Here is a 13849-nt window from a genome sequence, read left to right on the forward strand (position 1 = left end):
CTTACTTTTTTACCATTCTTTTTTCCTTCCCTTCCTCATCCTCTTTTCATTCCTCATTCTCCCCCCTTTCACACTTCACAATGTCCACTTACGCTTTGTCTGATGCCCACCGGGCTGTAAGTGCTTCCCCAGGCATAGAATTGAGATCTAGTAAGATCGGTGACTCATGACTTTATAGCAAATGCACGATGGTCTCAAGGAGAGCGATCCTGAGATCGCTGCCATCATGGTATGTCCTCATCAATTGAGACATTGGTTCTTGTAACCAAGACGTCTTTTTTCAATGGGATTATTCCAGATAGCTAACAGACATCGTTAATAGGAGCGTGAGATCCAGCGTCAGCGTGAGTCGGTCGTTCTGATCGCCTCCGAGAACTTCACCTCCCACGCTGTCTTCGAGGCCCTGGGTACCCCCATGTCCAACAAGTACTCCGAGGGTTACCCCGGTGCCCGTTACTACGGTGGTAACCAGCACATCGATGCCATTGAGATCACTTGCCAGAACCGTGCTCTCAAGGCCTTCAACCTCGACCCCGCCAAGTGGGGTGTCAACGTCCAGTGTCTGTCTGGCTCCCCCGCCAACCTGCAGGTTTACCAGGCTCTGATGCGCCCCCACGACCGCCTGATGGGTCTTGACCTCCCCCACGGTGGTCACTTGTCTCACGGTTACCAGACCCCCGCCAAGAAGTGAGTTCTGCTTGATCTTGTCACCCCTGGAGACGGTTTTCTAACATATATCGTCTAGGATCTCTGCTGTCTCCACCTACTTCGAGACCTTCCCCTACCGTGTTGACCTGGAGACCGGTATCATTGACTACGACACTCTGGAGAAGAACGCCGAGATGTACCGCCCCAAGTGCCTGGTTGCCGGTACCTCCGCCTACTGCCGTCTGATCGACTACAAGCGCATGCGCCAGATCGCTGACAAGGTTGGTGCCTACCTCATTGTTGATATGGCCCACATCTCCGGTCTGATTGCTGCCGGCGTCATCCCCTCTCCCTTCGAGTACGCCGATGTCGTCACCACCACCACCCACAAGTCTCTGCGTGGTCCCCGTGGTGCCATGATCTTCTTCCGTCGTGGTGTCCGCAGCACCGACAAGACTGGCAAGGACATCATGTACGACCTTGAGAACCCCATCAACTTCTCCGTCTTCCCCGGTCACCAGGGTGGCCCCCACAACCACACCATCACTGCCCTGGCTGTTGCCCTGAAGCAGGTTGACACCCCCGAGTTCAAGCAGTACCAGGCCCAGGTCATCAAGAACGCCAAGGCCCTTGAGGAGGAGTTCAAGACTCTCGGCCACAAGCTCGTCTCCGATGGCACTGACAGCCACATGGTCCTCCTGGACCTCCGCGCCAAGAGCCTGGACGGTGCCCGTGTTGAGGCTGTCCTTGAGCAGATCAACATTGCCTGCAACAAGAACTCCATCCCCGGTGACAAGTCTGCCCTGACCCCTTGCGGTATCCGTATCGGTGCCCCCGCTATGTCCACCCGTGGTATGGGTGAGGAGGACTTCAAGCGCATTGCCCGCTACATTGACACCACCATCACCCTCTGCAAGAAGATCCAGGGTGATCTCCCCAAGGAGGCCAACAAGCTCAAGGACTTCAAGGCCAAGGTTGCCTCTGACACCGTCCCCGAGATCCTGGAGCTCCGCAAGGAGATTTCTGCCTGGGCTAGCACTTTCCCCCTTCCCGTTTAAATTGGCATCCAACAAAGCCAATAGAGGAGAGGTGAATTTTTATAAGATATGAAAGTTACGAAGAGAGATATGAATCTCTGGCGATCTCGCGAGTTCAACATCAACTATGAAAGCGTTGGAGATCGAAATACCACACGGTGCGTTTTATGGGGTTTATATACAGGTCTGCTTTTTCAACCTTAGGGACATCTGGGTAATTTCTACTTGTTTTTTCTACTTTTCTTTTTTTTTGTTATTCTTGAGCATGTGAAACGAACCACTACATATCCTCCTCGCTTCTTCAACTGCGAGGAGACCTGATTTTCAGGGGACCAAAAGTTCAACAACTGGCGTGTGGGCTTTTTTTTTGCTGTTGGGGTACACCACGTCACTACTCAGCTACTCTCGAAATTCAATACAGCCATTCATGGTTGGACTATCTTCCTACTCGTAATAGTGTAATGGATGCACAGCGTCTTGTTGGTGCTATGTCTACCCAAGTTGAAAACTAAAGGTACCCATGGACCATGGGTCCTTATATAGGGCAATCCCAAACAGCGCTCCCCCAATTCGTACTTCCCAAATGACTTCATCGCCCAGAATCATCGTTTCAACTATTCTTGATTGAGGTGTTCAATGTTACATCCAGTAGCTCGGCCAACTGCGCCCGGCGGCCGAACTTGAATGCAGATCTATCACAAAACATCTGGTATCCTACTCAAATATATCGGGGTTCCCCACCACTCACGAACATGATCACACCGCGTCTATAGCTAGGGCGCGGGGAAACGACCTTGAGAGTCTCAACTTAGAGTCTGTCATCGCAGTGAGAGCACACCAAATGCGATTACAGGCCCCCACTCCACTCATGGCACTTCCGCCTACAGCAATAGCAGCAACACAAATGCCACTAGCTGATCCCGGCCTAATGATCAATGGAGTATCGATAGAAACCCGATCTCACTGGATGCGTCTCGCAAATCAGGCGTTAGGAGATTTGAGCGGCTCCCCTTGCCCCTTTGCAGCTTTTGGAACTGTGATAGTGAACCACACGGACTCTATTGCGGGCGAGCTTATCTGCATGGGCGTCAATGAGAATGGAAAAACAGGTAACCCTTCTTTGCATGGTTAGACAGCTCGATTTCCCACCATTTGAAACATTGCAAATAATATTCATAGGAGAAATCGCGGCAATTACCAACTGCACTAGTATTCTAACCGATCCTCATGGCAAATACCGTCTTACTGCTACCGAGGCGGCAGCGGCGTTTACCGATTTATCTCTATATACGAACGCCGAAAGCTGTCCAATGGTATGTTGGAGTGATATCCAGAACTCCTAGATGATATCATAGTTTGTCGCTGATTCTAATTGTCAATCTAGTGTGCATCAGCGATTCGGTGGGCTGGGTTCCGCGAGTATATCTACGGAACATCGATTGCAACACTGATCGAGAAAGGCTGGAGACAGATCCGTATTGCATCAGTGGATGTCTTTGGGGCCTCTTTCGATCTCCCATATTCATCACGGTTGATTGCTGGTGTTCTTACTGACGAAACGGATCCTTATTTCCTGTGGCAATACGATCCGACCTATCCATGCCCCCGAGGGTGCTCACGAACTAAGGGTGAGACAAGCTGTGCGGTGGGTTCAGGTTAACGCATAGGAGAGCCGCCAAGCTCTAGGCTTGACAGTGTATACATGATCATATACCCATCTTTCAAGGCTTGTCCTTGTCCGGTCACTGCTTTCTGATTTCAAAATTTGATTGGGTATAATTTTGTTCCGGCAATTACTCGCCGAGTTCATACATCATTGAGGGTACACTTGGGCGGATTCTCCCAAAGAGTCTCCATGAAGCAAACAGCCTTAGAAGAGGCGTATTGTTGGTCAAACGCAGCTTTGGACGGAACGGACTGCAATTCAGGCGTGAAACGAGTGGAACAGTTCCAAATCCAGCCGATGGTTGTCCGTTGCCGCCACCTAGCGAGCGCGCTTCTCCTTCCCTGTTGAATATCTCATAGCTGGTATATCTCATGCGGAGGCAGCAGCAGCCTGCTGCTGTTGGACTGCGGATTGGAATTGCACAATCTAGTCGTAGCACATTAGTATTGACCACTAAAGACCCCGGGATCTTTCTAATTCACCTCAGTGCGCTTCTGCTCGGCCTCATCCTGCTTCGTCTCAATCTCTTTTTCAATTCGCTTACTGTATAGCACGAGTCAGCGTCGGTCATCTCTCAAAACCGGGGACACACTAACATCTCCTTCTCAATGAACTCCAGACGACCATTGACGGCCATAACAGCCTCGGTCTTGTCTTGCTTCAGCAACACCGGTCCGACCATCTTAAAAATGTTGGATTCATCGTCTAGCTGGGCGAATTCGCTCTGTACGCCCTGGTTCTCCTGCTGTTGCGACTCGAGCTTCTGGCGGGCATCGACAAGACCCTCGAGCTCTAAACGAAACAAACAATTAGCTATCACCATCTATAGAGTATGATTAAATCATGAATCCTAATTACCGGTCTGCATCTGCTGGAACTCGTCCGAGAGAGCCTGGAGCTTTTTCTGGGCGTCCATGACGAAGGTTGGCGGGGAGGTGGGAGAAGGGAAAACCGATCAACGTCTGCCCGCCCGTCAACAACCTCCCTTCCCCCTCTAACTCCAACTCCGATCCACCACCCACATCGAACTTGTGCATTTTCTCCCCGCACACCTTCATTTATCCCATTACTCTACCATCTAGTTGCTCTGCTCATTCCCAGTCATCGACTCTCGTCTGTGAAGCCGCTGCCTAGAACGAACAACGCCCTTTCCTTCCCCTCTCCATCTCCCCGCTTTATCGCTCCGCGGTTGACTTGCCACGACCCCGAAAACGTGACCAACAAGCCAGGACAAAAGATCCGCCAACATGAGTAACACGGATTTTCTGGGGCGGGCGATTGACACGGTCAAGAAGGCGATCGAGAATGACAATGAGGGCGAGTACGAACAGGCCTATCAGCTCTACTACGCTGCATTGGAGTTGTTCATGCTGGCCTTGAAATGGGAGAAAAACCCGCGATCCAAGGAGATGATCCGTGCCAAGACGGGCGAGTATATGGACCGCGCAGAGAAGCTAAAGAATCATTTGGCTTCGGGTGAGGGTAAACAGAAACCAAGTGCCGTGGGCGCGAATGGGAAGGTTGCGCAGGGAAGTGGGAAAGGGTAAGAATCTGCCTCTACTCCAATCTTGTCTTGAATTCTTGCCTGGTGTTGTTCTGTGGATGAACTTCCATGAAGCTGAAGACTGACGAAAATTGATGGAATAGGAAAGAAGATGACGATAATGGTGAAGACGCAGATGCGAAGAAACTTCGATCAGCCCTGCAAGGTGCTATTCTGTCGGACAAGCCGAATGTAAAGTGGGAAGATGTTGCTGGTCTGGAGAACGCGAAGGAGGCCTTGAAAGAGGCGGTCATTCTTCCTATCAAGTTTCCGCACCTGTTTACCGGCAAGCGACAACCATGGAAGGGAATCCTGCTGTACGGTCCTCCGGGTACTGGTAAATCATACCTGGCCAAAGCTGTCGCAACGGAAGCGAACAGCACGTTCTTCAGTGTCAGCAGTAGTGACTTGGTGTCGAAGTGGATGGGAGAGAGTGAAAGGTAGGCATTCAACTCAACCGCACACAGTCCCTGCAGAATCCGAGGCTAACCGTCCCTAGACTTGTGAAGCAACTCTTCAATATGGCCCGTGAAAACAAACCTGCAATTATCTTCATTGACGAAGTCGACGCACTGTGTGGACCGCGTGGCGAAGGCGAATCTGAGGCGTCCAGGCGTATCAAGACCGAGCTCCTCGTGCAGATGGATGGTGTCGGCAAGGATTCAAAGGGTGTTTTGATCTTGGGTGCAACCAACATCCCCTGGCAGCTGGATGCCGCCATTCGGCGACGATTCCAACGCAGAGTCCACATCAGCTTGCCCGACCTCAATGCACGGATGAAGATGTTCATGCTGGCCGTGGGCTCCACACCGTGTCAATTGACGCAGGCTGACTATCGATCATTGGCCGAGATGAGTGAAGGCTACTCCGGTAGTGATATCAGCATTGCTGTGCAGGATGCCCTGATGCAGCCAATCCGTAAGATTCAAACAGCGACACATTATAAAAAGGTTAGTCAACTTATCCAGTGATGTTGATCAAACCTTTGGTTTACTAAAATTTACGCTCTAGGTCATCGTCGATGGGGCTGAGAAACTCACTCCTTGTTCGCCAGGTGACGCCGGTGCAGGGGAGATGACTTGGCTAAGCATCGAAGCAGAGCAGCTCCTGGAGCCACCACTCATCCTAAAGGACTTCATTAAAGCAGTTCACAATTCCCGTCCAACAGTCAGCAATGAAGATCTTACACGAAACTCAGAATGGACGAAAGAGTTTGGCAGCGAGGGTGCATGATCGATTGGTCCCCCTTTTACATCGTTTACATCGTCTTTGAGTGCCTCGCTTTATCCATCTGTTACTTCAAGCTTTTGAGGTCAATCTTGGATACAAGCCATCCCAAATTCTCGTCCTTTCAGGTTTCTGTGATGTTGGAGGGGGCTTGCTTTGAAGAGTAAGGTGTTCATTAAAAGGCAGCGCTGTCTTCTATTCAGTTTCTTGTTTCCATTTCCGTCTAGTACTTTGGCAATGGCGAGGCGTTCATTGAGCAAATATCCATGTGTTTTTATTTTGAAGGGTCTTCTGTCCAAAGCTCTCGCAAAGAAGCTGTGATCCATACAACTACTACAGTACCTCGATTCTGTTCATAACCCGGTAAATGATGTAGTGGCCCAGGGTAATATCCACCAAATCTCCATATCAAGCTTCTCAAGTAAATCAATTTTTCTCACCATTTCCGCCGAAAGTAAGACTCCGGTATCTACATAAGAGGGACAATCTACTCTTTTCCTGCCAATTTCCTTAGGGCATAGACATGTGCCAATTCAAGGCTCAATTTCTGTTGACGGTACACATTAATAACATCCGAATCACTCCAGAATGACCATGCTCGATGCCAGATAGTACAATATAACAGCATCAGTCCCATTGTTCAGATCAGAACAAGGCCCCAAAAACGCCGAGAGAAGCAAAACAAATCCGAAACAAGACGAAAACAAACAAAAATTGCATTAGTAGCATGGCATGTCGGGGAATCTCTCGTAGAAGGGTTGATGACGCTGGAAAACAGACGAATGAAACAAAGCCATAATGAAAAAGACAAATCAATCTACTGGCCCAGCAAGCTCTTGCCAGAGCTTTCGCGGCGCTTGAGCATCTCACTCTTAGCCCGTTTTAAGCCCTCGCCTAGCTTCTTGGTCCGCCTCCACTCCTGGCCCATCTTTTTCATACGAACAGTCGCGACTACCAGGGAGATGGCAGATCGCAACTTGCCGCGGGGAGAACGCACAGAGGTACGATCACGAGCATGAACACCCATTTCGGAAATCATGCGGAGATCGGCTTCGTTGCTGTATTTCAAGTTATGTCAGTCAAGAGGCACATTGTGCGCGAAGGGAGGGACGGAATAACGAACCATGCTACGCGAACCCGTTCACCGAGTTCCATTAGACCCTTACTCCAGGCCAGATCACGGCGGAACTTCTCCTCACGCTTTAGACGGGCACGAAGCCAGATGATTTCCTTGCCTAGACCACGCATCTCTTTTTCATGTCGGGTCTTGTTGGTCGACTTTCCTTGAGATGCCTTTTCCAGAGCCTCCTCGTAAAGTTGCTGTAGTGTCTCCAGGTCCTTCAAGGCCGTTTCAGCTTTGCGAACACAGAAGCCACGCTCTTCACGGATGCGGCGAACTAATGCTTTCATTTCATTCAATCGCGAGTCTCGTTCCGAAACCTTCAGAGCCAGAGCCTCTGCCTCGATGGTCGAAGACTTGAGTAGTTCATGGAGGTCCCTTTGGTCCTCCTCTTTCATGGCGGCACGTTCCAGATCGCGATTCTTAGACTTGACCTCCTTGAGAGATCGGTGTGCTTCCGCGAGCTGCTTGCGTAGGCCACGCAACTCTTCATTGAGCTTGTTAGAGGGCGAATTCTGTGCAGAGCCGGAGTCGAATTTATTCATGAGGGCGTCATGAAGGTCTCTTTCCAAGTCTGAATTTCGGGATTTCCAGGCGCGCACAGCTGCTTTGTGTTCCTGCAGAAGAACCTTCTCACGCTTACGGGCCTCATCCAGGCTATGACGGAGAACAGACAGATCACCATGTGTGGTAGACTGCTCGTGCTCAGCTAGTGGTTGTTGTGCGAGAAGCGTCTCCAGCTCCTGGATTCGCCGTTCGAGTCGTTGCACCTTTGTCTTGGCGGATGTCAATTCCCTGTCCCGGTTTCCAGAGCCAGCGAGCAACTTATCCTGAAGACGATCGATTTCAGCTGAAAGGCGACCTTGTTCCGCCGTAGCACTTTCGATCTCGAGCCCAAGCTGACCCTCGAGGGTTTCCTTGGCTTCCAACAGGGCACACTTATCATCTCGAAGACGTTTCAGTTCGTTCTCTAAGCGAGTGGTGGTCTTCCGGAGTTCGAGCTTTTCACGGTCAAACCGACTTGTTTCATCGCCACTCTGCGCGCGTTCAACCTGGGTCTGGAGTTCGTCTCGCTCGGTCTCCATCTCAACCAAAGAGGTCCGCAACTCATGCAACTCAACATGAGCTTGGGCAAGCTGATCACGAGCTTTCTGCAATTGAAATTCCATATCGGTTGAACCCTTTTGAGATCGGCCCTTGGCATACTGTTGCTCCTCTGCTAGGCTAGATTGTAATACAACAACTTCGTCTTCCAATGCCTGGATCTTTTCCTTGAGTGATTGCTCCTCGCGCTTGGAGATACGAAGTTCCTCTCGCACAGTAAGAAGGTCGTTCCGTTGTTCGTCGATAATTTGTCTCTTCAGTGCCAGATCGTCACCGAGTTCTTTGATTTGGCGGCTGAGCACAGCTTCTTCCTGGGTATGGCGCTGCTTCTCACTGTCGATAGCATCCTGAAGCTTGTGCTCCTTCCCTGAAAGACTGTGTTCCACTGCCTGGAGTCTCTCGAGCGTTCGCTTGTAGCCTGATGCTTGCTCTTCAGCCCGCTCCTTTTGAGATTGCAATGTGCGCTTGGTGCTGTCCCAACGGTCTTGCTCGAGGGCAAAGTTGCCTTCTTTGTCCTCTATCTCATTCCGAAGAACTTCAATCTCCTCCCGAAACCGGTCTAGCTCCACCTTGTGTTGCCAGCGCAGATTCTGATTATCTTGAGCACGTGTAGTAGCCTCCTCGACTGCTTGTTGAAGTTCGCGAATCCTGGACTGCGCTCGAGTCAATTCGCCTTGAAGACCTCCTGACTCGTCAGTCAGGGCTTGGTGTCGAGTTTGTAGAAGTTCCTTCTCTTCTGTCTGGCGTTGGGCATCATCAAGGGCTTCTTGTAGGCGCATCGCTGTCTGTTCACGATCCCTTACCGCCGAGTCCCGTTCATGCCTGGCCAATTCCAAGTCCTCGCCCAGCTTTCCGGCATTGCTCTTCAAGTCTTGCTGGAGTGTACGGTAGCGCTCTTCCAACTGAGCGACTGAACGAGCTTTGTTCTCAAGTTCAGCCCTGAGCGTTTCGTTTTCTCGCTGCAGATCATGCATATCCACCTCAAGCTGTTCAGCTCTCTCTTCAAGCTGCCGACTAAGTCCCTTTGTGGTAAAAGACTTGTTTGACATCTCGTCCTGCAATTCTCGGAGATCATCTTCAGCACGATCCTTATCCTCCACAGCCTGTCTTGCTGTGTAGGCCGCTTCCTCCACGTCTATTTTCGCCTTCTCGAGACTATCTTGGAGTTCCTGGAGATGCTCCTTGGCCCGGTCAAGCTCAACTTGAAGTTCTGTAGCTGCGTCGTTCTCGTTGGCATTCTCTCTCAGCTCCTCCAATTGCTCATCGCGCTCGTCGATTATCCGATCTTTTTCTCGGACCGCCGCTTCCAAGTCCTCAACGTCGTCTCGGAGTTTATCGATCTCCTGGGATTGCCCGTCCTTGGCCAGTCTCAACTCTTCTCGTAGTTCTCTGATCTCCTTGTCCCGGACATCGACCTCATCGCGCATCAAGTCCATTTCCTGCTGTACCTCCTCATCGGTCTGTCCTCGTCGGGCTTTCTCTCTCATCTCCGCAACCTGTTGGCGGTAATCCTCCAAATCGCGTTCTGCTTGTAGTAGGCTTTTCTTGTACCGAGAGATATCGCGCTGCATAGTTAGCTTTGTAACTTTGAGATCGGTGTTCTCTTTGAGTGCAGTGCTGTTGTATTCGGGGCCGGCTTTTTCCAACTGCTCTTCGAGGTAGTGGATCTTCAGCTTGAGATTCCAGTTGTCCTTGTCAAGCCTGTCGATAATCTACAAAAGTCAGCGCACATTCCCATGATATGCCGGGTAGGATGACATACTCTCTCTTGTTCTTTCAGAGTCATATTTTGACCATCGCCCAGGACGCCTCCACCTCCGCGGCCGAGTCCTGGAAGAGGAGTACTCTGCACACTGCTGCTGGCGGCTTGAGGAAGCGGTGTCGGTTCATCGGCCGTCATATCCTCCTCGTATATATCAGACATGTCGATGGGTGGTAGCCCAGGGGTATGGGCCAGGCGACTGGTGTCTCGCAAGTAACCCGGAGTCTTCGGACCGTCCGCCCCTCGAGTGGTCGAGATATTTTTGAGGTAATTGTTCTTTGTCGCGCTTTTCATCAGAGGCGTAAACTCTCCCCTGGCTGTTCCTGCTGCAGGGAGGTGTCTTAACGCGCTTCTTGTTGATTTGGGATTGTTGGCGCGCGGGGTGCCGAGTTTGTTGCTATCAGAGACGCGTTTCCTCCCATTGTTAAAGCCTTTTATCACGTCGTTGTCCTTCGACGGAGTATGAAATGAGTTCTCCACTGAGTCCAGAGCCGATAAGTGTGTCCTGCCGACGCTGCGAAAGCCGTTGGTGAGATAAGTCGCGTTCCCGTCAATTTCAGTGCGCGGCGTGTCGATGTAGGGGAACGCCATTATGGCGGAACAAAGTGACGGGACGTGTCAGTACCGATTAAACACGCAACCACCACCTTCACAGAGAGCTCAGATATAGTTGGGAAAGCACTTGGGCAGGAACGTGTTGTGTTCATGCTGCGAAGCGTCGGAGACTGTTGATGTCTAGCCGCATTGGGCTTAGCGCGCGTTGCGAGTGGATCCTCGACTTTCGCCGCTTTTTTTTCGAGATTGGCATTCCATGAGGTCATGGTCGCATTGGATCTTCAAACTTCATGATCATGGCGACTGAGGAGGATATTGCGTGGTTTAAATCCACTTTTCGTCCTATTCCTAAGCCAGAGCTCCCGGATGACTCTGTCGAGTACTTCATTTACCATTTGCCTTCCCCCGCCCCCGCCGTTATCGACGAAGCTGCCGAGACTAGGGCCCGATTGCTGGAGGTGCAGCGCACCGCCGCAGAACTGACCAAGGATCTACTCAAAGACTACATCTGGCAACGAGAAGGCTTCCGGCTGGAAACAGTTAAGGATGATGGTAGAGAATCCCCCATAACGAACTATTTTGTCCATTTGACTGATACCGATTGCAGGAATCACCTATCTTAGCGGCCGCACCAACTATGGCGACTCAATCGAAGATGAATGGGTTGTGGTATATCTTCTACGCGAATTAACCAAACGACACAAAGACATCTGGGTTAAGGTTGTCGATGGTGATGGCGAGTTCCTGCTTATCGAAGCTGCGGGCACACTTCCTGCCTGGCTAGAGCCCGAAGTTGCAGACAACAGGGTAAGCTCGAATTGTAGACACTTGTTGAAGATAGGGAAAGCTAACTCAGGCATTCTATCTCACAGGTCTGGATTAACCAAGGAGGTCTCAAAATCATCAAGCCTAAACAAACTCCTGGGAAGCAAGTAACCGAGAAACTCTCCCTTGCGCAGGCACGAAAGATCATCCAGGGCGAACCGGATCGCTTCATCAAGTCCACCATGATACAAGAAGAGGCCTTCTATAGGTTACGCAACTACCCTAAACAAATTTCCGAGAATCTTCATTCAGCAATTGTGACCATTCCCCGCAAGGTCGCATTCCTCCTCCACCAGAAGCCAGGATATATATCGCCAGCCGTGGAGGCATTTTACGTCCGTGATCCAATTGCTTTGCGCCCCCTTCGTGCCAAGGATACATCCGGCCTTACCTTCAAGCCGGATGACATGGTTACAGTAAGCGTCCGTTTCACGCGCGTTGGGTATGCCCAGGTCAAAAGCCAAGAATTTCCCATTCCAAGCACCTGGGCGGGTAAGTTGCCACCAATAGACGAGGACAAAGCATATGCTCGGGCGGAAACCGGAATGAAGCTTGCGTGTGGGTTTGAAATGTTACTCTACGATCCTCACCATCAGGATAAAGCTGCTGTCAGAGAGATGAAGCTCCTCTTGGAGGATGTGGAGACCGGCGACGAAGAGCTACCAACAAACGAAGACATCGAAAAGACATGGGACACAAGAGAGGACGATGAAAAATGGCTAGATATCAACTTCGAGGATCTGGATCGAGAGCTCAAAGGCAAAGGCAAGGGCAAGGGCAAAGAGGGGGGCGGAAACTTTGGTGATGCTGGTGCACAAGAGAACCTGCAACGAATTGTGGCTCGCTTTGACGAATTCCTGAATGACACATCAGCTGGCTTCGATGGAGCCGAATTTGATGACTTTGAAACTGATTCGGACGTTGATTCCGACGATGACGATGAACTCAGCAGTGACGGCGAAGACAAAGATGCATCATTCAACGAAGAAGAATTTGCCCGAATGATGAAAGAGATGATGGGCATGCCATCCGCATCGGGTGAAGGCCCGGACCTCTCAACCCCATTACGCAACCGAATCAAAGAGCTTGAAGCCGAGGATGACGAGCAAGATGACGAGTTGGAACAGATCCAGGAACTCTCTCGGCAGATGGAGGTCGAGCTGAAGAAAACCGGTGTCCTGGATCTGAACGGAAAACAAAAGAAGCTATCACCTGGAGATGATGCTTCTAAAGGAAAAGGTGCCGAGGGAGCCGAGGATGATGACGATGAGAATGTCAATATCAACCTCGCCAAGAATATCTTGGAGAGTCTACAGGGACAGGCCGGTACAGCGGGCCCTGCAGGGAATCTACTGTCGATGATGGGTCTGCATATGCCTAAAGACGATCGGAGCTAAGGATCAATGAGGTTCAACGGAATTTTTCCGTTGCTTGTGAATGATGAATCCAGTCTACGTATTCTCCCTCGCGGCCTTGCCCATCACTTCGGCTACTTTCCTTGAAACCTACGGGCTATGAGACATTCCCCGTTCTAAATGAGTGGTCTCGGGACTCGACCGGTGTACAGGCAGAGCCCCGCTGCAATTACCTAAAACTGAGGCTCCAAAACACACACAGATTGTGACCGGAGAAGCGGGATCAACAAACTTCTTGCCTTTGAGAGTACCTAGGACTCGCCACCAAGACCATAATGTTTGTCTGATCTCTTTCAAAGAGGGCTACTCAGCCAATGATGATGTAACAGAAAGAAATCAGCTCCTATCCTTATTTATATTTCCATGGTTCTCTAGGATGTCAAGCAATGGCCACGTTCCAGGGAACTCACACGAGCAGCATAATCAAATCAGATCTGTATGGTCCCTCGGGGAATTCTGACAAGACTCCACGTTACCCACCCGGTGTGCCTAGAGCAGTAGGTCAAGTAAAGTGTTGCCTCTTAGAGTTTCTCCGGTCCCCACCCGCCGATAATCGCGCAGACCCCGATCGCGAAAATTTTAATTGGGACTGGCTTTTGATCAGCGGACTTGATGTTGTACCATTGCATACTGTGGTCTAGTCATAATAGCCAATGGCTTTGCTTTGTAAGGTGATGCAAGTCTATAACATGGCATGTGATCTGTGCCGTGAAACATGAAAGAGACCATGTGGGGTGAATCTGATCTCAGATGGAAATCCTTCAGCTTCTACAACTACATACAGTTTCCGAGCTCCCGAGGAAGTTACCAAGTGAACACCGACGGGGCCAATGACCTCGGTAATAAGGTCGCAGGGCAAAAGTGGCCCATTTGCCGTGTCCATAAGGAAAACGGCAAGTCGCCTGAAAAGCACGGAGTACAGTGTTCATATTTGGAAGTCGGTAGCC

The 13849-nt window shown here is 50.6% G+C and overlaps 6 protein-coding genes across 6 annotated transcripts; 4 read left to right on the forward strand and 2 right to left on the reverse strand.

The window, feature by feature from the left end:
- Positions 1-80: 80 nt before the first annotated feature.
- Positions 81-1706, forward strand: N7503_003026 (glycine hydroxymethyltransferase SHM2; the record flags this gene model as incomplete). Its single annotated transcript, XM_057062573.1, has 4 exons — positions 81-116; positions 179-229; positions 323-687; positions 746-1706. The coding sequence occupies 4 exons, from the start codon at positions 81-83 to the stop codon at positions 1704-1706; spliced, it is 1413 nt and encodes a 470-aa protein (XP_056923488.1).
- An 847-nt stretch (positions 1707-2553) lies between these two features.
- Positions 2554-3345, forward strand: N7503_003027 (guanine deaminase; the record flags this gene model as incomplete). Its single annotated transcript, XM_057062574.1, has 3 exons — positions 2554-2794; positions 2865-2998; positions 3070-3345. The coding sequence occupies 3 exons, from the start codon at positions 2554-2556 to the stop codon at positions 3343-3345; spliced, it is 651 nt and encodes a 216-aa protein (XP_056923489.1).
- A 375-nt stretch (positions 3346-3720) lies between these two features.
- N7503_003028 (tubulin-binding prefolding complex subunit YKE2) lies at positions 3721-4267 on the reverse strand (the record flags this gene model as incomplete). The annotated part of the gene is made up of 4 exons (XM_057062575.1): positions 3721-3777; positions 3834-3894; positions 3948-4143; positions 4210-4267. The coding sequence occupies 4 exons, from the start codon at positions 4265-4267 to the stop codon at positions 3721-3723; spliced, it is 372 nt and encodes a 123-aa protein (XP_056923490.1).
- A 171-nt stretch (positions 4268-4438) lies between these two features.
- N7503_003029 (AAA family ATPase VPS4) lies at positions 4439-6142 on the forward strand. The gene is made up of 4 exons (XM_057062576.1): positions 4439-4894; positions 4999-5334; positions 5394-5844; positions 5906-6142. Exons 1-4 carry the CDS (start codon positions 4599-4601, stop codon positions 6125-6127), a joined length of 1305 nt encoding a protein of 434 aa, XP_056923491.1. The 5' UTR covers positions 4439-4598; the 3' UTR covers positions 6128-6142.
- A 796-nt stretch (positions 6143-6938) lies between these two features.
- Positions 6939-10698, reverse strand: N7503_003030 (putative spindle-pole body protein (Pcp1); the record flags this gene model as incomplete). Its single annotated transcript, XM_057062577.1, has 3 exons — positions 6939-7179; positions 7245-10057; positions 10108-10698. The coding sequence occupies 3 exons, from the start codon at positions 10696-10698 to the stop codon at positions 6939-6941; spliced, it is 3645 nt and encodes a 1214-aa protein (XP_056923492.1).
- A 238-nt stretch (positions 10699-10936) lies between these two features.
- Positions 10937-12884, forward strand: N7503_003031 (putative regulatory factor Sgt1; the record flags this gene model as incomplete). The annotated part of the gene is made up of 3 exons (XM_057062578.1): positions 10937-11214; positions 11270-11469; positions 11535-12884. The coding sequence occupies exons 1-3, from the start codon at positions 10953-10955 to the stop codon at positions 12882-12884; spliced, it is 1812 nt and encodes a 603-aa protein (XP_056923493.1). The 5' UTR covers positions 10937-10952.
- Between the last annotated feature and the right edge of the window lie 965 nt (positions 12885-13849).

This window comes from Penicillium pulvis, assembly GCF_028828015.1.
Source record: "Penicillium pulvis strain IBT 33274 chromosome Unknown contig_1_segment0_segment0, whole genome shotgun sequence".
In the NCBI taxonomy this organism is placed as follows: domain Eukaryota; kingdom Fungi; phylum Ascomycota; class Eurotiomycetes; order Eurotiales; family Aspergillaceae; genus Penicillium; species Penicillium pulvis.